Here is a 23,003-nt window from a genome sequence, read left to right as displayed (position 1 = left end):
TGTGGTAGCGGCTGAGGTGCGGCAGAGGGGCCCAACCAGAGGACGACGCCCTGAGCACAGCAGAAGGAGAGGGTTGGGAGAATGGGGGGGGGGGGGGGGTGCACTTCAGAGAAGGTCGGGAAGGAAGAACTGTGGGTGGGAGGATGCTGGCGTCTTTTAATCAAATGCAAATTTAAGGCAGACGGCATGCAAACTGACATGTCTAATTTTTGTGTCTGCAGTTTGGGCGGTGTTTGGAGAGAAACGAGCATCCTGGGGGAGAGGCTTCTTGACAACTTGCTCAGCACACACAGAAAAGACCTACAAATGAGTCATCTGGTGAACTCCGTGGGGATGAGGCGGCACGACAGAGGCGGGGCCCCAGGACCCCAAAAGGAGAAAAGGGGGCACCCTGGAGAGGACGGGCCTGGCTGCAGGGGGAAGGGAGGAGGTGAGGCTGGAGGCAGGCTCAGGGCAAAGGGGGCAGCTGAGGGCATGCTGGCCTCGGGAGGAAGGGCCCAGGGAAGCACTGGGATCCAAGGACAAACCACCTGGGGGCTCCAGGGCACAAGGGCTGCTCTCCCCCACCAGAAGGGAAGTTCCCTGGGGGCTACCAATGTTTCCCCCTCCTGACTGGTAGGTCCTTGAGCATAGGGCTGAGTCTCCTCCTGCAGGATGGGGGCTCCTGAGGGCAAAGCCCCTGTCTCCCCATCAGACTAGGGGCTCCCAGAGGACAGGGGCCATGTCTCCTTTCTCTACAACCTCCTATAGTGGGGGCGGATAGGCAACAATGAAATACTGCAACTAAGCCATCATTTACTGTCTACAAGGGCCAGGCATAGCGCTCAGCGAGTGCATTATGGACACTAGCTCACTGACCCTCCGTGGCAATCTTATGAGACAGCTCTTGTGACGTATTTAACAAGTGAAGAAACTGCCCCTCAGAGAGGCTAAATCAGCCCGGGTCTTAAGGCTGGGTAATACAAAGGCAGGATCTGAACTCAAGGCTGACTCATACTCTGTGCATTTGGCCACTATATTCTGTGTGCTTTCTCCCAGGACCCTAAGAGAGTAAGAGTGATGGCTTAGGGTATACAGAGCTGCTGCAAACAGCTTGAGTTGAGAAGCTGGGAACTTCATGATTGTGATTCAGAGATACAGTTTCAGGAGGAAACCCAATCTCTATGCAGCCTGTGGGAAAATGGCAGAAATCCAGCCCCAGGCCGGAATGGGCTCCTCTGGCTCAGAAACAGGGCTGGTGCCTCTGTGGCAGATCCCTTCACATCCCCCCATTGGACATCCCACCCCTAAGGTAAAGCCGGGGCCTCCCCTCACCCCAGCACTCTGGCCCCAACCTCATGCTTGTGGAAGTAATGGGTCACCATCAAACCCACCCATCTGTTCTCCTTTGAGATAAGGGAAGGAGCCGAGATGTCTTGGCCTCATCCCCCACCCCGAGATGTCCTCCCCGCTGTGTGTTAACCAGCCACTGGGGTGGATTTCATGCTTCAGCCCTGGAAGGACCTTTCAAGGACCACCAGTGGAGTTGTGAGCCAATGCGGGGCAGGACAGTTTCCAAGGACCCTAGGTGCAGAGGGGATGTACACACCCAGGGTAATGCTATGGGTCAGATCTGAGTCCCCTTCCCTACCCAGAGGTGAGGACATTGTCAGTTTCACCCCGCTCTAGATGGAATCCAGGCTCTGCGTTAAGGACTAGGGGTGGATAATGAACTTGAACAACCTCTGACTACCTTCTTCAAATCTGCTTCCAGTTCACAGTGTTTCTATTTTCATCAAAGTCTATAAACAACCACCAGGCTGCTGTATTACCCTAAAAACTTTGGACAAAGCCAACGTGCTTCTCCTGTCTCCTTGGGATGGTCAGTCAGAGCCCACCCCCACGCCCCCCAAGGTAGACTGGCTGATGTCTTGGATGGGGAAGGCGTGGCGCCGTGGGCATCCACACTCCACCACGTGGGCAGGGGGCAGAAATGCCGGTCCACGGTACGAAAGGAGCTGAATCAGATATGTGGCTGATCCCTGCAAGCCAGCTCTGTGTCATGTCCTATAATAAACTCCTCCTTTAGCTTAAGCTGCCTCCAGGGGGCTTCCACAGGTACAACCAAGAGTCTGAATGAACATATCAGAGCTGAACTGAAACAGGGTCAATAACGAGCCAATCCTTGAATGAAGACACTGGAAGCCTGGGTAACACTGGAGTCTGCAGAGCCAGGGTGATCAGGATGAGGAAGGCCAGGGGATCTGGAAGCCTGCAGGGGAGGGGGCAAGAGTGCCAACCCTACTGATCATCTGTGGCATACCACGTGCTCCCTACTCTCTTCTGATTAATCTTCACAATCACCCCCCACGCAGGGGGTCACAAGCCCCATTCTACAGACAAGAAACAGGCTCAAAGAGTGCTAAGAACAGCCAGTTAGCAGGCATCCGAGTTTACCTGAAACCCTCCCAAGAAGGCAAGGTCCCAGAGATACGCAGGGCTCCGGGTCAGGCCACCAGAGTCTGGATGTGTATCTGTCCCCTGTCACCTGATGTGCTGGTCTTTCCAGACTGTCAGAACAGGTACGCAGGGTGGAGGAATGAACACAGAAGTGAAAGCAAGAAAGCGTATCAACCACAGACTCTACCCACTGTCCTCAGCCTGGCAGTGAGGCCCCAAGACGGTCCAGGGAATGTGCTTGGCTCTTAGCTCCCGGAGCCACTGCTCTTTCAGAGGAGACATCAGAATGGAGAACACTTTGGAATTAAGGACCTGGGCAGCTGTCCAGGAGGGTTCGCTGGGCCTGTGGACTTTGCCAGCCGGTGTTCTCCACTGATGGGAGGCCCTGGAGAACTGTGCTTAAGATGGTAGGTGCATGAACTACACCACTCCCCCATTCACCCAGGGGTCACAACCAGGTTTCCCCCATTTCCTGGTTGTGTGATCCTGGGGAAGTTACTTAACCTCTCAGTTTCCTCATCAATAAAATGGGATTAAAAATAGCACCTAACTCCCCAGGTTGTTCTAGGTGACTCGATGAATTAATATATGTAAAGTGCGGGGCACCTGGGTGGCTTATTGGGTTGGGCCTCTGCCTTCGGCCTAGGTCATGGTCTCAGGGTCTTGGGATCGAGCCCCTCTGCTTAGCAGGGAGCCTACTCTCCCCTCTCTCTCTGCCTGCCTCTCTGCCTACTTGTGATCTCTCTGTCAAATAAATAAATAAAATCTTTAAAAAAAAAATATATATATATACACGTAAAGTGCTTAAAACAATGCCTGATACATAACATGTAATAAATGATGGATGTTATTATTAGATAGACAGATATGATAGACATTATAGATACATAATAAATGATAGGTATTAGATAGATGTTATAACACAAATAAATAATAGAGTCCTTGGGTCTTCCATATAGCTAATTCCCCACCCCCAAGAGGCAGCACTCTGGAAAATTAAATCTAGAAATCAGAGGCTACTGGGCAAGGGGGAACAAGAGAGGGAAGGAGCAGCTGTGCCCTGAGATGCAGATAGGGCTGAATCTGCCAAAAGCAGCCATGGGGCGGCCCTTTCCCATCTGTGCCGCCCTCCAGGAATCCTCCCAGAGCTGGGAGCTGCGGAGACTGAGCCCTGTGTTACAACCGAGGACCTAAGGGGCGCCTGGGTAGCTCAGCTGGTTAAAGCCTCTGCCTTCAGCTGGGGTCATGATCCCAGGGCCCTGGGATCAAGCCCCCATGCCCCATGTCAGGCTCCCTGCTCAGCAGGGAGTGCTCTTCTCCCTCTCCCCCTGCCCTTCCTCCGGCTTGTGCTCGAACTCTCTCACTCTCTTTCAAATAAATAAATAAATAAATAACACCTTTTTAAAAAAAGAGTGCCAGATCCAGGATTCACACTGGGAGGGACCAGAGAAAGGGCTTATCCTAGGCTGACATTCTGAGGCCCTGATTGTTCCTGATCATTCTGGTCATCCTCAGCATGGCCACCTCAGGCCTGATCCTTCATGTCCCATCAGGAAGCCTTCTCCCTGCAGCTCCTGGCCACAGCCCTGGCCACAGCCCAGGCCACACGCTGTATTACAATTGCCCGCCTGCGCTCTGCTTCCTGGACTAGACAGAGAGAGCCTTGGGCAGCAGGGGCTGGCAAACAGGTGGCACCTGAGGAATGTTTGCTGAGGCTGGAAGGAACGCATTGTTACAGACCTGGGCTCTCAGGAGCACGGCAAGGTTGGTTCAGCCTAAAGGTTCTAGAATGTCTGGAGCACATGGAAGCAAAAAGATGCTACTTCTTGTGCAAGAGGCAGTGGAGCCTATGGTGAAATGGATAAGTCTGGATCAAGCCTCATCTGACTCTTAGCTTCACCATGAACTTGCCAAGTGACCTCGGACAAGCCGTGTGGCCTCCCTTGACTCCTCTAAGTTTCCGCATACTTCAGTCTTGTGCAAGAGTTGGGTGGTCAGTCTACAGAAATGCACCAGGAGGGGCATACAGCACTGGCTGGTAAAAAACACGAAACACTTCCGTACCAGTAGGCAAAGAAAGTGCTTCCTTGGGCCCTCAGGTGCTCCTCCTGCCACCCTGATCTCGCGGTCCCTTCCTCTGGGACTTCCACATTTGGCATCCACAGAGTTAACATCTGGCATAGTGGAGGGCCCCCGGGATTCCTCCGGTTCTGTAGCCTGCAAGAGTTGTGAAATATTTCGCATGTGACCCTTGATTAATATCTCATTGTGAGGATAAAATGGTTTTTTTTTTTTTTAAGATTTTATTTATTTTATATATAGAGAGAGATCACAAGTAGGCGGAGAGGCAGACAGAGAGAGAGTTGAGAAAGCAGGCTCCCCACTGAGCAGAGAGCCTGATGTGGGGCTTGATCCCAGGACCCTGGGATCATGATCTGAGCCGAAGGCAGAGGCTTTAACCCACTGAGCCCCCCAGGCGCCCCTGAAATGGATTTATACAAGCCAAGCCCTCAGCCGAGCTGGCAAACAGTAAGTGCTCGATAGACGTCACGATTTTGCTAATCTCCAGTGACTCCGGGTCTGTGAATGTTCAATGGTCCACCACGGACCCTCAGGATGAAGGTTTCTGACCTTCCTGCAGAGTCCAAAGCCTCGATTAAAGTCTCAGGCACCGAGAACTTCCTTCTAGGGAGTCCAAACCCTGCAGCCAGGCCCTTGGAGGCCCCCAAACCACCAGCTTAGCCACACGGCTTGTTCGAGGTCACTTCCTGATGGGTCCTGGGATCAAGCCCTGCATCAGGCTCTCTGCTCAGTGGGGAGCCTGAGGGTGCCAAGCAGGGCAGCCTTACCCCAGCATTCCTGGGCTTTGGGGTGGCAGCGAGAGCAGGGTTAGCCTCTCCACTCTGCCTGCCACTGGGTGGGTGGGGTGTCAGGCAGCTCAGGGACCGAGCCTTGTCCCTGTACCCAAGAAAGACACCCCTCATGGTGGCTGCTGTCCTTCACAGCAGCCCTGGCCTGTCTCCCTGCCCCACTGCTGCCTTCTCTGCTGCCATAACCCCTATCCAGTTGCTGCAGCAGGGGCAAGATGACAGGGAGGCCAAGCGGTGAGCACGGCAGCAACTCGTGGACACCACGTCACCATCAGGGCCACGGAGCATCCATGCAGGACAGGATCCACATACACACTCAGACAAACCCTGAATTCCAGGATCACACCTCTTGGGGATGCCCAGATTCCGGGACAAAACCAAGTCCTCTATGACAGAAAAACCCTAGCTCCTGCAACAACAGAACCCCATGGCAACATCCAGGACATGGTAACTGGAACAATCTGGCAGCATCGTGAAGAACAGAGGAAGGTGACTATTTGAGTGTAGGGTTAAGGTTCCTAAGCCTTCACCAGGGCACCCTCATTCCCTAGGGGCCCTTCTACCCTACAGTGGGGGGGGGGGGGGTGCTGTTCCCTTCACTCCCTGAAGGACCATCTGCTCCAAGGGCTCCCAAGCCAGCTAGTCCTAATCCAGTCCTCCCACTCCATCCAAGCAAGGCGGGATGACGGGAAAGCATCTTCCCTTGTGCCAAGCGTTTCTGATTCCTTTAAATAGCTCCCCAACTTCCAACTCCTTCAGGAAGGCATCCTGGATGGGACAAGTGAGCTAGGAACTGAAATGTAGCCCCCACACTACTTACGCCCACTCTCACTCTCAGGGTGGGTTTTGCACTGGTCCTGTGTGTATAGTCTGGTTCGGGCCTTGCTGTGGGCACTCCCCAGGGCTGGGGTGAGGGGTGCTGTGCTAATCCCTGGGTGGGCTAGAGCAGCTGCTAATCAAAGGGACCACCTCTGGGCACCGAGACGTCCTCTCTCTCTGCAGAGGGAGCAAGGGCAATCTTCATTTAAGCAAACAGATTCAGAACTTGAGAAGCCCCCGGGCTGGCTGATCTCATCAATCAGCAGCCTCTCCAAAGTACCAACGGGCACTGGATTCCTTTGGGGATCCTTCGGGGCAAACCCTCGCTGCTCCTCTCTGTTTAAATGTCGCCCAGAGCTTACAGTGGAGCCCCAGTGCCGTCCACTTGGGTCCATCATGCCCCTGTCCATTTGCTCTTGGTTGCCCAGGCTCATTCCCTCTCTTACTTCCTGTGCCACCTCTCCTCCAGCAGACAGGACCCCATGATCAAACCCCTCATTCACCTCCTCCTTGTACCTTCTGGTCCCTCCCATCTCTGCTGCTGGGATCCCAACCTCTGAAACCACATCACTCCTCCAGAGCTTCCCCTCCTCGCCCGCTGCCCCAGTGCACGCACCCTCGCCTCACGTACGGACTCTTGCTCCCCTTAGCCCTTCCATACTTGGTCACAGCACCTGCCACCACGGCCCGGCACGGGAATGAGTGCAGTCCTTCTCGCCTCCTCATCTAGCCTGTCAGAAGCTAGGAGGCAGTGCCCAGAGCCTCAATCTCAGGGGCACAGAGCTTTGTCCAGAGGGAACACTTGAGAGGTTAATTCTGAACTCACTGGAATCAAACGCAGCTGCAGGGGGGCTGGGGATGGGGGTCTCGAGGCTCCTGGAAGCAGCAGTGTCGCAGGGGTTAAGTTCCAATCCTGGCTCTGCTGCTCACTTGCTCCACCAGCTTTGGGCAGATTCCCTACAGTTCGGTGCCTGTTTCCTCATTAGTAAGTACCAGGATCGCGGGAGGATTGTGAGCACTAACTTACTGCACATCAGCAACAAGAACAATGCCTCTTATACGCCAAGTGATGGATACGTGTTACTGCCGTTAGATTACTGTCCTCTCTGGGCCTACTTGCTCCCCCAGCAGAGTCAGGTCTCAGATCTCCTGGGAGGCAGCTCCTCAGCTTGGGATGGTGGGAGTCCTAAGCCCCGTGGCAGCTTCTGGAGTTTGCAGAGAAAAGCCAAGGCCTCCTGGGTGGCTGCCAGCTTCCCCAAAAGGGAAAGGCCTGTTTAGTGAGTCATCAAGGGCAAAGGGAGCCTGTGTCCAACGAGTCTGAGGAGCCCCCAGCACTCACAGTGCCCTTTTGGGAGAGAAGCCTGGGGGTCCCTTTGAGGGAAATCATTCCACCCTGGTCATATCTCAGACTCTTTCAAACCTGTCCAATTCCCGCATACACACAACACAAGCACACAAACGTACCTTTAGTCTGTGCACATTTGCCGGACCCCAGTGACAGTTCCACTGGACCCCTACTAACCCCTGGGCATCCAGCGTTCACACCCTGCCTCCCAACCTCACCTACGTTCTTAGGGTTAACGCTGTCTGCCATGCACCCTATGAACCCAGTTCATATATCCTATGAACCCAGTACCTCCGCACACTCACTCAAGCCTTGCTTCTTTGACACTCACTACACTCCCACCCAGCCCGAGGTCCCCATTTACAGCCAGCTGTAATGTAAAGACCCAAATGTCTGTAATGACCCAAATGTACATCTGGGTCTTAGGACATCACTCCACCTCCCAGACCAGATCATCCGTGATGAGACCCCAATTGGATACCCACGAGGCGACCCGGCTTCCCTGGGGACCAACACGGGCAGCACTGACAGCATCCCTTGGGTCTTCTGGGCTGTGCCTGCTTTTGGTTTCCACATCCTCAGGGCATAAGAGCAAGCACCCCAAGTCCAGAGCGAGAGCTACGGCCCAGAAATTAGAGGGCTGCGGAGAACGCGCCCACTCCAGTGGCCCTGAAGCATGTCATTGAGATGTCTAAAATAGACTCGACCACGGCCCAGGCCCAGGCCCAGGCCCAGGCCCAGCCCCTGGGGAGCCCTGGCGGCCTTGCTGAGGTTTGGCTTGGACAACTGTGGGTCTAACGCATGATGAACAACAGAGCTGGCAGCCAGACCCTGGGACCTGCTGGAGCCAAAGCTTTCAGGGTGAACCTGCAGCCTGCCACTGGGCTGGGCTCCACACTCTCCCCCACCCCCACCCACCACCGCAGCACTGCAACGCGCCAGAGGAGTCTGGGGGCTCCAGCTGGCTCCCCATTCTCCTCCACTTTGCTCCCAATCTCTGCAATCTGCCCCTCCTCCTGCCAGAGGTGTAGGTCCTGATAAAAGATGAGAAGCCCTGACCCACCCCTTATTCCAGCCACTCGTGCTGTGCCCACACTTTGCCATGGCAGTGACAGTGCCGGACACTCCCTTGGCACAAGGCTACTCCTCCCTCAGCCTCCAGCAGGGAAACAGAAACAGCTCGGGGGTGCCTTCCCAGTCTCCCCCTTGATCTCTGCTGGTCAGAAGGCAGCAGAGACCTGTGTGCACCCAACGAGGCAGAATGGACCCCTAAGGGCCCTTGTTTTGTCTCAGGAGGCCCGGTCCCCAGAAGCAACTCGAGGGAAGGTGTGGGACATGGTGTCCGCATTGGAGGGCTGACCACAGCATTCCAAGGGCTTCTATGGACAGCATTCCAAGGGCTTCTATGGACAGAGCATGCCCACTCAGGGCCAGCGAGCTGCGCCTGGCCCCCCCGGCCCTTCCTGTGCAAGAGAGGGAAGGCTGCAGGCTCCAGGGACTTCAAACGCATCTGGGTAATCCAAACAGGGTGTGGGAGGAGGTCAGCCATCGCAAATCAGAACCAGGCGGCGGCCGTTTCCCCTCCACTGGCTGGCGCAGGGATTCCAGGCAGCGAGAGGAGGCTGTGGGGAGGAGGCCAGGTTGGACCCAGAGAACACTCTGCCAGGTGCTGAGATGCAGACATTAGGAGCAGGTGGGGGTGCGGTCCAGGTGGGGAGCAGGACTCCATTAGGCCCAGCAATCAGGGTGAAGGGGTTGGCTCTTCTCCCTATCAAGTCTTAATCCAAAAGGAAAGACAAATGGAAGGAGAAAGTAGGTAACAAAGGGAGAAAAGATGCGGTGGAATATGGCTAGGTGGGGCACCTGGGTGGCGCAGTCGGTTAAGCGTCTGCCTTTGCTTGGATCATGACTGATCTCTGCGTCCTGGGATCGAGCCCGGCATCGGGCTTCCTGCTCTTTGGGGAAGAGAGTGTTTCCCTCTCTCTCTTCTCTCCCCATCTCTGCCCCTCCCCACCACTTGTTCTTTCTCTCTTTCTCAAATAAATAAATAAAATCTTGAGAAAAAAAAGACTATGGCTAGGTGTCTGACCTCAAATATAAGAGGAGGCCTTTGAAAGGCAGGCTAGCTTAACCTGTAAGGATCCAAATGCAGGTTTGGACCCAGGGGTGGAAATTCTCAGAAAGAAGACTCTTAACTCAACAGGCTCTCTGATAATGAGTGCCTTCCAGGAAAATAAGGTAGTGAGCCCTCTGTCACTAGGAGTGTGTAAACAGAACACCCACCTGCCTCTGATGCTATAGAGGGATTAATTTCAGCTTTAGGTGTGGGTGGCTCAACTAGACATTTCCGTTCTGTGGTTCTGTGAGATCCTGGGGAAGGGTGGGGGAGGAGAGGGTTTTTCTTTCCCTGGCTGTGCACGGAGACACTGCGGCGAGCTGTGGAGATGGATCGGCAGCAGTTAGGGAGCCTGGCGGCTCTGCTCCCCCTGCTCAGGACTGGCGCAACTTGAGCCCCAAGGAGTAAACTGCACCTTCAGCACTTGGGCTCAGAGGCTGTGAGGAGTGTGGGTGTGTGTGTGTGCGGAGGGACAGTTCCAGAGAGGAGAAAGACTGGAAGTTAGCAGGAGAAAATATCTGGTGTTGGCAGGTCATGGCGGGGGGAGGGGGGGAGCTGTAGCCACAGTAGCAGATGTATGTGTATATAAGGGGGGCGTGTAGAAAAGGAGGGAAGTATGGGGAAACACCCCAGGATTCCAGGCGACCTATTCCTGTTACCCACTCAGTCCACATCTGGAAGTGGCCTATGGCCTGGGGTTGGAGCCACCACTGATGAGAAAGGGCATCTCCCTGAGTGAGAGATGAGAAGCCGAGAAGCTAGTTCCAGGCCCTTCGGCTCTATCTGCTTTTCCCCAGAGCAGAGGAACTGCTCCCAAGACCTACTCATGCATCCATCTCTCAGAGGCAGAGCTGCGGCTGTCGTGTGATGACCTGGATGGGGCCCGTAGAGAGCACTAAGCCTGGACAGAGAAGAAAAAGTTCTGAGCACACGAGAAAAAAATGTTCTCCTCATTGCTACCTTGAGGAAGGCAGGAGGCCTTACAGATGGAAGGTTCTAGGCCAGTTTCTCCACATGCATGCTAACCTTCAGACCCCCACGCTTTGCCACAGCCCTTCCTTCTGCCTGTGACCTATGAGCATCCTCCCATGAACTGCCGGGCCCAGGGGAAGGCTAAAGGCAAGCTTTGTCCTCCTGTTCCTGCTAGGCCTCTGGGGAACTCCTGGGAAGGCCTCAGGAGCGGCTCTGGGCGTGGAGCCTCTGACGTGAGGGTCCTAGGTGAGCCTGCACATATCACCTGTCTTCTCTGGGCATCAGCTCTTCCGGGAGAACTCACCATAACTACTCTACCCAGCCAGAACCCCCAGCGCTTTGAAGAAAAAGTAATTTCTTCTCTTCCCCTATTCAAACCATTCCAGAACACATTCTCTAGAGTAACCCCCCCAACCCCCCTAAAACTAACATCAACCAATTGGCTTAGAAATGGATGACTTCTGGACTTCCCTACCCTGTTCTGTTTGCCCTGAGCCTCCAAGAGCCTCACTGTTGCCATGGCAACCCCTCCCATTGGTCCAGACACCTTCTTGAAGAAGTGGGACCAGCAATTCCAGCCACCTGGGTTCCTTGACATCCTGACCTTGAGCTGCCTTAGCTGTTCCACTCTGTCCCTTTACTTAGAGGGTTGAAGAAGGGAATGCTGAATGTGTGGGGAGTCAACAAACTGATTTTCCTTTGAGAGCCTTGGGCCCAGGGCTGGTGAGGCAAGAAGAGTGTGGTTTGGGATGGTATGATGCACTGATATGGCCTGGGACATTTTCAAGGTCTGACCACCTTCACCTGCAGCCCCCTTCCCATCACTATAGGTAGGGAAGAGCCATGAGAGGGTCTCTTCCATTCACAAATGGGGAAACTGGGTTCTAGAGGCGGTCGCAGAGCTCAGAACTTCCATACAGGGAACTCAGGACCGCAGCTTCCCACCCTCCCCCAGGCCCAGGTCTGGTGACATTTCCTCTTGGAGCCAACTGCCTGATGTGGACCATCGGCCAGGGTCCAAAGACATCTGACTCCTGGAACTGGCCCATTTTCCCCTGGGCACTCACCCTTCAGCCTTCTAAGTTTCCAGGGTTCCCCGGTGGGACCCTAGTTATTTGGCAGCTTCCAAAGCAAGGGAAGGGGCACGGAGCCTGCCCAAACCATCTGGGTCCCAGCTGATTTCTGAGAAGGGAGTGACTGAATTTCAGCTCTTCTCTTTTATTCCAGAAAAGCTCTTATTTGGGGCTCCCTTATCCCCTTTCCTCCAGAAATCGAGTTTTGGCAGCTTCTTGGGTCTGGGATGGTACTAAGGAGTGCATGAATTTTGACCCTCAGCTTCCCAGGAAGGGAGCAAATACTCTGTTTTTAGCCACCATCCTGAGGCACCAAGGCCGCCATTTTTCTCAGAGGCCACCCTGCTCTCCAGTGAAGGTGGGTCCTGACAACCTGGAACACCTTCCCAGGTTTGGAAAGACTGAGCAGCTCTATTGTCCCCTGGCTCCTCGACCCTCTATAATAACTCTCACCTTCACACAGAAGAAAGATTTCACTTGAGGGCACCAGCTCCCACCCCTTCCCTCCCCACCACCCTGCGATGCCAAGCACGGTCCCCCCAGATCCTACCCACACGCCCCACCCCCACCTTGGTTCTCACAGCCCCAAAGAATCTAGTGTGTCTGCCAGACTTTCCACCCTCTCCCCCCCGCAGAGATCTTAGCCCCTCAGCCCCCTCTGCAGGGTCAGCGGGGCAGGTCGGCGGCCCCTCCTGACCTCCTGACTCCCCTTTCTCAACTAGGCCTCCCAGATGGAGTCAGTGACTTAGGAACACAAGCAGAACCTGGCCTCCATCACTAATTGCGAGCTGGCTCTAATCAAGCCCTCGGTGCTTTTGACCTTGCACTTCCCCGACTGGGAAGTGGGGTAGGGGGGTGTTTTCTCCTTATCTCCAAGGTTCCTGAGAGGCTGCCACACCTCTGACTGAGCCAGACCCCAGTGTGCTTTGGGAATGACAACCGCCGACCAGGAGTAAGGGACCCCAGCTCAGCTTCCCCCAACCCCATCTCCTGCCCTCCACTACCACCCCCAGCCAGCTCTAAGACTATCTGTCAGGGTTTCCGACGTTACTGTCTCTTGAAGAACAACTAAGGAGGCAGCCAGGTCCTGGGGCGGTGCTGGGTCTTGCCTGTCTGGGGACAGCCCAGATCAGCTAAGACATCCCAAAGAAGTGAAGCCCTGACCTTGAAAAGGGAGCTGTGCCCTCTGATTTTCTGAGTCCCTGACACTGCCATCCCCTCGCCAGGACACAGTCAGACACTCAATTCCTCTCCTCTAGGACCATCCACACCCATCATATTCGCTTCCAAGTGCCTGGGGAATGTTCCTCCACCAGCCAGCCTGCCCTGCCCTGCCCTGTGCTTCCTCTTGCCTCCGACACAATCCAACTATCACCTCCTTAAGCTTAAAGAGCTCTCCTTTCCAGTCCTCCTCCATCACAGGGTCCCCTTCCATTTTCTCCACGGCCCTCCTGACGTCTGGAATGATTTTATTTCTTGTCCGTCTCAACCCATTAGACTGTAAGCTCCTTGAGGGCCACGGCTGGCAAAAGGGTGGCACTCTCCCTTTGCAGCAGGAGGCTGCCCTGTTAGCTTCTGCACCCCCGAACCCCCAATCCCGCCTTATCCCTGACGAGGCCGGGGCTTTCAGGAAGGGCTCTCCTAGGGAAAAGGCTGCTTTTCCCCCTCTTTGCCCCTCTCCAGTCTCCTGACCGCCGCTGCAAAACCCAAATGTAGCCTGCCAGGAGAGGCTCCCCATCTAACGCTCCAAGAGGCTCTTGCCCTGGTCAGCGGTTCCTCATGCTGGCCACCCCGGGGTCTGGGGTCCGGGGATGACAGCAGCAGGTCCAACCAGTCTTCTCTAGCTCTGCGTTCTCCAGGGCTGCCAGTCCAACACCCCCATTCTCCATCCACCCACCCGCCCCCAGCTCCTCCCGCTAGTCCTCAGACCGCAGCCCGCGTCGGCCCCGCCCCTTCACACGCGCACGAACACGCCCCTTCCCAGCCCCCAGCGGGGCGGGCAGCCTGCCTGGTACCCGGGCAGCTCGGGTTCGGGTCCCTCGGCGCCGGAGGACCCACATCCCAGCCACCGCAACAAGTCCGCCGAGCCTAGGAGGCCCGCTGGGGCTCCAGGCCTTGCCGCCGTCCTCCCGTGGCCCTGGCGCGACCCGTGCCGGCTCCCTAGGCGCGGCAGCCCTGCCTTCTGCACATCCCGGACCTATCCCTCTCAGGGCGAGGACTCTCCGCGGGGAAAGCAAGCGCAGTTCCGGGGCCCGCTCCGGGTTTTTTGCATAGACTCTTCAGGCTTGGAGAACAATGGAGCAGCTCTCTGCGCTTCCTCCGCCCGAGCAAGCTTTGTTCCTCCCTTCCCGCCCGCTCGGCTTCCATTAGCCAAAGGGCAAAGGCTTCCCCGTCAACCAGGAGTCTCTGCGCCAGACCCCAGACCTTTCCACACTCTGTAAAAAACCTGGGGGGTAGGGATTTGGGCCTGGGCCTGGGCCGAGGTACAGGACGAACATCCAGATGCGCACAGCTGGCTGCCCGCCCGCCCCCTGGCCCCAGACGTGTCTCCTTGCCAGAACCCCCACACCCGGGAAATCCGACTCGCGCTCCCACGGAGGATACACAGAGGAAGTGGAGCCTCAGCTCTGCTCTGGGGCCAAACAGCCCTCACATCTGCCTTCCCCACATCTGTCCTCTAGAACCGGGCTCTCACTGGACTCTCCCCTAGCCATGCTGGATGGACTCTCACCAAGCACAGATCACAATACCACTGAGGTCTCCATCAGTCCCCAATTTTGCCATATTAGGATTCTGGGCTTTAAAATTACAGGAAGCTATATTTGTGACCCCCCCCCCCCCACGCCATTGTCCAGCTTCACCTCAGGCCAGAGCAGAGACCGGGCAGCCCGGTGACATCTTTAAGAAGACGCACTTTAGCCATGCGCATCTGGAGGGAGGCCAGGCCTGCACATCTGGGCCCAATGCCCCCTCACAACCTGACCGAAATCTGGAGAGCCCCACCGGGAGGAGGAGAAAAGAGAGGGGGTTGAGCTCTCCCCACACCTTCCCTTGCAGCTGGCTAGGAGAGCAGGGGTGGGGCGGGGAGGCAGGACTTACCCAGCATCTGGCTGAAGAGCAGCTGCTCCAGGTCTCCCAGCACGGTCACCACGAGCTCGGGGTCCACTTTGAGAAAGGCGCGCTCCTCCTGGCCCTTGGCGGAGGGCACGGGCCCGGAGCCCTTTTGCGCCTTGGCCTTGCTAGAGAGCAGCTCGTCGTCTGACTTGCCATCGTCGCTTACGGCTGCCTCAGGAGCCTTGCTGAGCGGCTTGACCTCGGCGTAGGGGCCGCGCGGGATCCGGCTCGGCTTCCCTAGGCTGGGCGCGAGTGGAGCCAGGGGGGTCTTGGCGCCGCCCGCCGGGCTGCCCTTTGCCTGGAAGAGCGAGTGCTCCGACTTGGACAGCGTCTTGGACATAAGCGGAGCTTCGCGGCCTTTGGACCCCGCCTTGCCCAAGCCCTTGGGCGCCTTGGCCATATCGTCGCTCCACTCGGGCTCATAGAGCTGCAGCTTTTTCTCCGAGTCGGTGAGGAACGAGAGGTTGGTTAGCGACTTCTGCTTGCGCAGGTTGGAGGTGGGAGGCCCGCCGGGGACTCGGCTGTCCACGCTGCCAGACTTGAAGACCTTCAGCTCGGCCGCGCTGGCCTTGGCCATGCCGCTACCGCCGCCGGGCGCCTTAGCGCGCTTGGGCAGCATACCTCTGCCGTCCGCCGCTGCTGCCTTCCTACCGGCGCCCCGAGGCTCGTCCGCGCCCTCGTCCCCGCCGCCGCCGCCGCCGCTCAGCTCCACCTCGGGCTGCACGCTCTTGACGCTGCTGCCCAGCATTCTGCCCGCGAGGAGCGCATGGACGATCCGCGCGTCTGCAGGCACGGCGGGGGCGGGGGCGGGGGGGGCGGGAGCGCAGGGAAGAGGAGGCGGGGGAGGGGAGGGGGAGAGAAAGGACGGAAGAAACCGAGGAAGATGGGGAGAGGAGGGGGGCAGCGAGGGAGGAGGGAGACAGGCAAGCGAGGGCGCAGGGAAAAGAAACGCAAGGAAGGAAGAGGGGAAAAGGATAGAGCGAGGAAACCGTGGGGCGATGGGGCGGGGTCGGAGGAAAAGGGGCGGGGCGGGGAAAACACAAATTAAAATTTAGAAATCAGTCAAAGGAAGAATGGAAGCCCGGCTGCTCCGCGGGCGCGCAGAGGTGCTTCGATGCCCGGGTCCCGGCCCTCTGCCTGCCCGCCTGTCTGTCCCGCTGGCCGAGCACTGCCCGGCAGCTCCCTCGCGGCACTCCGCCCGCCAGCTTGAGTAGAGGCTGCGGGCTGCAGCTCAGAGCGCAGGAAGGAGGGGAGGGGAAGGCGGAGGAGCAAACAGGAGGAGGGGAGGAGTGTGCGCGAGGGAGGGAGGTGGGGGAGAGCGAGTGTGTGTCTATTTCTGGCTCGGGAGGGGGGTGGTATCTGCGGCAGAGCTCCAGGGGCGGATGGGTAGGGGGTCGGGGGGGGGGGGCAGATAAAGGATCCCACCAGTTTTTCTCCTAGCTTTCCACGCGGAGGCGGGACCCGTTCTCGGAGGGCACCGTGGCCCTCTGCCGCGCCCAGAGTGTGGGGGGCAGTGAAAAGGATCTGTCGTGCAGATGTGGGATGCAGGTAAAAGGGGCCGAGACAGGGCAGCTCATGACGCGGGGGGGACAGGTGGACTCGTGGGCCCGGGAGAGATGCTGGGAGAGGGGGTGGGGAAGCCGTACTATTCAGTTTGCTGGTTCCCCCACCCCCCACTCCAAACCGTGGCGGTTTCCCTCCAGGAAACTCCCAGTATCTTCGTACTTCAGTCTCGGAGGCTCTCGGCTGCCCTCCAGAGGTTGGGGATACTCCCCGGGCTAGGGCAAAGGGGATGGGATAGGGGTGGCACGGAGAGACAGGTCCAGGGCTGACCAGGGAGGGGGCTCAGGGCATGGAGGAAAGGACCAACCGCCTGGATCAGGAGATTGGATTCCCATTCTAATTGACCTTGTCAAAGTCACTGCACCCCTTTGGCTGGCTCTCTTCTCTTAACAGTGGTTATAATACCAGCTTAATGAGTAAAAGGGCTTTGGCATTGTAAAGCGCTTTGTCAAACCTAGAAAATCAGTTGGAGGCTTAGCACAGGTCTCCTGCAGGCCTGATCTAAAGTGGGACTGCAGAGCAATTTCCCGAGCCTTTCTCCCTCCTCCCACCTGGACTCAGGGAAGAAAGATGGGGGTGGAAGGGGTAGAGGCCAAGAGGGACGGAGCAGTGAGCCTCTGGCTGTCTCTCCGTAGAGGGCGACGCTGCTCATTCTCCCATGGCCTCCCAGGTCAGTGCCAAGTTGCCTTAGCAAATGGTTCTCAGGCAAGAAAATGAGGGACAGGAGAAAGCAGAGGGGATGTCTCTGGCAGCAAAGCTTGCTCCAGAAGAGGTGGGCCCCAGACGGAGCCACACACTGTGGACTGTAAAGCCCTAAGAACTTTTTTTTTTTTTTTAAGTTTATCTATTTTTTTAGTAATCTCTACATCCAACATGGGGCTTGAACTGATGACCCTGAGATCAAGATTTGCCTGCTCTTTCAACTGAGCCAGCCAGGCTCCCCAAGAACGCTTGGCCAGAATGTGCTAACTAACCATCAGATTATCTGCCCACCCCATCCCCAACCTCCCTCTTTCTAGCTTCCTTTCTGTCTCTTTAGAATCTGAAGAACCCTGTGCCTGGCTCTCATGGCTCACCCACTTTCTTAGTGCTAATCATCACAGTCTGCCTGGTGTGAGAGGTATCGGTGTGCATGTCTGTCTCCTCCACCAGCCCTGAAGCTTTCTGGGTACACAACTGTGTCTCTCAGTGCCTCACAGGGAAAAGAGGCCCTCACAGGGAAAAGAGGCCTCAGCTGTGTTAGTAACGTGGATTAGGAGGCCCGAGTGCTATACACCAGGTCTGTCCCCTCTATGACTCTTGCATCCTGGTAGTGTCCCCAGCCCTCTGACTTCCATAATCCCAGGGCTGGACTGAGATACCAAAACATCTGGAAGGACAGGGATCATCACCGAGAGGATGTGCTGACCACAGCACCAAGAACACACAGTTCTCAAGCAAAGGGGTGTTTGGTAAGAAGCATGGGCCCTTGGCTGGGCTTTGGCTGATACAGAGAAAGATGGAGATTTCTGCGCTCAAGGAATTCGATGTCTGACAGGGAACACAAGATAGACAACACAGATCTGGGAAAATAACCTGACTGTGAAAAAGCAACGTCACATACACCAACACACTCATCACAGAGAGACACAGGTATGTGTACACTCATTTCAGGAGTGACATGAGAGAGACCAAGCCCTGAAGAGCACAGACCCTGGCCGTCGTATTCACTGTCATAACCCCAGAGTCTGGCACTTCCTTACTAGGTGCTGGACACGTGGGAGCGCAGGAGTAAGACACTGTTCTGGCAGGCTGAACAGGTGGAGGAGGTCTTGAAGGTTTCCTGGAATACTCAACAGTATAAACAGAGAAGGGTTCAGAGCAGGAAGCAAGAGGTTGTTCAGCCTTGTACCCTGCTGCCTCAGAGGAGCAGAGGAAAGGGTCAGGTGCAAAAATTTTACCAGAAGGTCCAGGGGGCACATGCAGACGGGCCTCGGAGTCTGCGTCTAGCACTTAGGACACTCAGAGTTTGGAAGCAAGGCTTGAGATCTCAGGTAGGAAATGACAAGCAGTGGAGATCTGGTTAAAGGGACTTAGGCAGTATCGTGCCAGAACTTTCCCCGGGCACAGAAAGCACCCAAAAAGTGAGGCCAGTCCTGGGACTTTCTCTCTGGGCAAGCATGAGATCCTCATGCTTATGCCCAAACACAAGATCCCAGCTCAAGGAACGGACTGTTAAGTGCCAAGTGTCCGGGTAACCACGCCCTTCCTCCCCCATCCCAATGCCCCCACTTTTTTTTTTTAAGATTTTATTTATTTGAGGCGGGGGTCACAAGTAGACAGAGAAGCAGAAGCAGGCTCCCCACTGAGCAGAGAGCCCGACCGATCCCAGGATCCTGAGATCATGACTTGAGCCGAAGGCAGAGGCTTAACCCACTGAGCCACCCAGGCGCCCCCACAGCCCCCAACTTTAAGGAAACTGCAAACAATCACTTCTCAAGTCCTCCTCCTTACTCCGAGATCATTCTCCAGTTTGCACCAGACACACCTAATTCAATCATGTGGGAACATCACCTCTCCTAAAAATAGCGATTTGAGAATCTGGAGATCCTTGTTCTCTGATTTACCAGGGTATGGCAGCTCTTGCTTATTGTCTCTATGTACCTTTCCTGTATACAAAATCATCTCCTCTTTAGCAGATGAGGAGAAATTAACTGGCTGCCATCTGGCAGAAAACCCTCATTTCGACGGCGGTCCGTCCCGCCCAGTATGCACTGGCAGACCCAACGCTGTCTCCCCCAGGTTTATTTGGCCTCTCGTCTCTGGTAGCTTTGCAGGTTTGCTCCTGTCAAATCAATCTTCAGAATTGCTATTAGGCACTGTTCCACTTGTTGCTCTGCCCCCTGCCCTACCCTGTCCCTGCATGCCCACTGTCCCCAGAAGCTGACCCTCCTTTCTTCCAGCTCTCACTGGTCCCTGCAAGTAAGCCCTGTCTCTTCCCCATCTTTATTCATTTTTCCCCCTCCGCCCCGCCTCTCCAGGGATAGCCCATGTTCCAAATCCCAAGTTCTTTCCTTTCCTTTCCTTCAATAAACAGCTCCTGAAATTCTGCCTCCTTCGAGGAGAGAGGATGGTCCAGAAGAGAGGCACTAGCTCCTCTCCATCCCCCCTCTAACCACCTCCTGCCTGAGAGGCCTCCTGTCAGTTCATGAGATGGAGAACACCTTCCATGCTCATCTCATGAGTTAATTCAGTGCTAATCCCCTCAAGTGCTGGACCTCCTTGTCCACTCCACTGGGTTCTGCTCATCTTCCCGCTGCCACTCTCTAAAGAGCTGTGCCATGGCCATGTGGTGGCCTCTTTAAATAGTCATCTTGGCATTCTGGAACTTTCAGATGCTCCCTAGTGCGACCTCTCCCTCTCTCTGGTTCTTTTTTGATTCCTTTCACATCCCTTGAGTTTCCCACCATGCTCTACTGCAGTGGGAGCCTCTGCTGCCGTGGCAACAGCCATTCCAGCATCAGTCAATAAAGCCAATATGTGCAGAATGTTTCCTCAAGTGATTCCTAAAAAGAGAGGGACCTGCCCTGTCACACCATCCCCAAACCCGCCCCGAGCCCCTCCCACTCTGCCATTTCCACTTACCCCAAGCCACAGAACAGACAGGCTGGGGATGGTCCAACCAGAGAGTTCCTACATGATGAGGGAGAGGCCTGGCTGGGCAGGGAGTGGGTCCTGGTAATGTCAGTGGCCTGTGGAGGGCAACAGGGTCCTGCTCGTGTCTGAAGAGAAGGTGGGAAAGAGGCTGGCTTGATATCACGAAAGTCCCTAATTCCCAGCTCCCCAGAACCACTCACTATCCCACTCCTCGCCAAAGGCAATGGCGCTTTCTGTGATGAGATAGGGTGAGTGATTTGACCACATGTGTTGACCGAGAACTTGAAGCCATCTGAGGAATGAAGACATAGGCACATAGCCAAGGAAAAGCCATGCTGTGTGATTTTACATTCTCACACCATGTGCTGGGAAACAGATGCAACCCAGGTTGTCTGTGGGGGGTCTGCAGGCTCCTCCCTTAGATGGGGGAGCGAGGAGGACAGGAAAATGTAGAAAGGAGAGGTGGGCAGCCTTCACCCTACTGACCTTGAAAGGCGACCCTGGGAGAAGAGGGGATCTGAGGCAGGTGAGTCCACACTTGGCTCCATCAAGGGCCAAGTCAGAGCAGGGAAAAGGGAAGAGTTTTCTGGATATCTGAGCTCACAGTCACGATCTGGAGAGCACGAGCTGGCATCTAGTCCCATGGCTCTGTGAGCCCAACCCACCCACCTTGGGCCAGGCCTAATGAGTGACAGGCACCTTCTTTCAGCCGCTGGCCTCAGATCCCTGTAACGAAATTCCTTCATCACCTCCCTAGCAGATTCCAATACCTACGCCTTTGTGGAAAGCCCTCCACACCCTTCTGCCCTTTTCTCTGCCCAGTCATTCCCCTAAGTCATGCCACCCATCAGCAGGGACTTCTTGAGCACAGAAAATGTGTGCAAGGCCAGGCCGGGGGCTGCTGAAATGGCCGGTGCTCGGCACCGTCCGCCGCCACCCAGATGACCAGTTCCCCACTGCTCATCTCCTGTTCAGTGCCTGCTAGGTGCCAGCTATGAGGAGTGCTTGAGGACAGACACAAATCCCTGCCCTTGTGGGACTCCCAGTCTAAGGGAGCCACCGACAACAAATGAGAAAGAAATGTTAGCCACTACAAAGTTCTCAGGAGTAAACAGAGCAGGAAAGGGAATATGCAATATCCAGGGGTAGGGGGTGAATTTTCAATATGGTGGCCAAAGGAAGCTTTAATAAGAAGGTGACATCTGAGTAAAAATCTGAAGGAAGAGAAGGAGCAATTTATATGAGTATCTGGGGGAAGATTTCCAGGCAGGGGAACAGCCCAAGCAAACGCCCTGTGGGAGACTACGCCAGGCCCACGAAGGAGGGGACAGTGGCGGGCGATGAGGTCCCCATGGAAGGCCTTCTAGGTCATGACAAGGACTTGGCCTTTTACTCTGAGTAGGATGGGAATCACTGGTAGTTGGGAGCAGAGGAGTGACAGGACCCAGCCTCCCCCTGGAAAGGATCACTCTGGCTGCCGTGCTAGGCTTATGGGCAGAAGAGTTCTAACAACCGAAGTGAGAGAGGATGGTGGCTTGGAAGTGGGTAGTGACTTTGGTAGTGGTGCAAGGTGGTCAGACTCTAGTTATATTTTGAAGCTGTTAGAATTTGCTGATGGACCAGGTGTGGGTGTGCAGGATTGACAGAACGGGGCATACCCCAAGGATTTGGGCCTGGACAACTCTCAGACTGGACTGGCCATCAGTCAAGATAGGAAGACTTGAGGAGAAGTTGGCTTTAGGGAAAGGACTGGAATTTTCTGTTCTTCCGGGCCCTTCCTAAGGCCAAACGGCCCTCCCCTAGGATGCCTTCCCTGACTCTCTCTACACGGTTCACTGTCACCACTTCAATAACCTCTGAACATCTAGAGCCAACACTTTTCATTCACTCATTTGTGTTTCCCAAGGATCCATCTTTGGTTGGTCTACTGATTATGAGTTTTTTCTCAAAACCCATCACGGCTCTTTGCACATAGTGGGCTCTCAGAAATAGTTGGTGAATGACGACCAAGTAAATGAATGAATGCGTGACTGAGAACAGATGTGTGGGGATTGTAAACAGCAGTGACCTCTCAGTACCCCGTGGTGAGAGATGCTGCAGCTGGTGTGCTGGAACGGGAACCAGGTTCTGGGACGAGGGCCCAGCAATGGTCTTTGCTTCCTTCTCTGCAGCCCTGGGCCACAGGGAGGCCAGTAGACCCTCTCTTTGCCCCTTTAAGGGAAGCTCCAGTTTTTCAGGGCAATGACCCGGGGACATATCACAACTGAACCCCTCTAACATCTCTATGTCTGCTCTACTTGGAGGTGTGGAGAGTTTTGCTCCATCTCTGGGAGACAGAGGCAAGAGTGGGCAAGGTGTCCTCAAAGCCTGGGCTCCCTAGCAATGTGGAATCTGAGCCCCCCCTTTGATGCCATCTGCAGAAGAAAAGGGGCCAATAGACATAGTGGTCCAACATGGACACACCAGCTTCCTCATACCTCCAAGGGCCTCATCCAGGAAGTCTTCCCAGATTGATCCACTTGCTTCCTCCCAATCCACTGACTACTTTGCTTTGCCAGGGCATTGGTAGAAATATGGATTCTGCAAGGCCCTGGCTCAGCCTCTCTGGTCCCAGGAGGCTCCCAAGCCCAGGGGTTGGGAATTTTCCTTCTGGGCCACAAGGTCAGCAGGGTAGGCTCAGAAGAGATTTGCTATTTGCCTGCCTGTTGCGGGGAAATCAGGCTCAGCAAACCAAAGGCTGGGAGCGGAGCCAGGGATCATAGGCCTTAGTCTACCCTCTGGCCTAACTGTCTCAGGGAGAGCTTCTAGGAGGGTAGAAATGCTGAGACATTCTAAACTACAACCCACATTCCTCAGAGCTCACAGCAGCCTGGATGCAGGTCCTCTGAGCCTCTAGGCCAACAGGACAGGAAAGAAGCAGGATGAGCCTACCAGCGGTGAAATGGGAAGGGCAGAGAGTAGACCCTGGGAAGGCAAGAAGTCACCTCTTGTCATACAAGGACACAGGACCCGAGCCTGAAGCCCAGCACGTCCAGCTGGGCGCAGGTGGACAGGGT

General features: G+C 55.6%; 1 protein-coding gene across 7 annotated transcripts in view; it reads right to left on the bottom strand.

The window, feature by feature from the left end:
- Window positions 1-23,003, bottom strand: part of NAV1 (neuron navigator 1) — a 254,837-nt gene that overhangs the window by 142,769 nt on the left and 89,065 nt on the right. For all 7 annotated transcript variants that reach the window (XM_059146655.1, XM_059146659.1, XM_059146660.1 and 4 more), the window contains exon 4: window positions 14,734-15,531. In XM_059146655.1, coding sequence (XP_059002638.1) covers window positions 14,734-15,531 — 798 coding nt within the window. The remainder of the gene's footprint in view (window positions 1-14,733; window positions 15,532-23,003) is intronic.

The sequence above is a fragment of the Mustela lutreola genome, chromosome 14 (genome assembly GCF_030435805.1).
Source record: "Mustela lutreola isolate mMusLut2 chromosome 14, mMusLut2.pri, whole genome shotgun sequence".
NCBI classification, from domain to species: domain Eukaryota; kingdom Metazoa; phylum Chordata; class Mammalia; order Carnivora; family Mustelidae; genus Mustela; species Mustela lutreola.
This window is presented reverse-complemented; position numbering and strand designations above follow the sequence as displayed.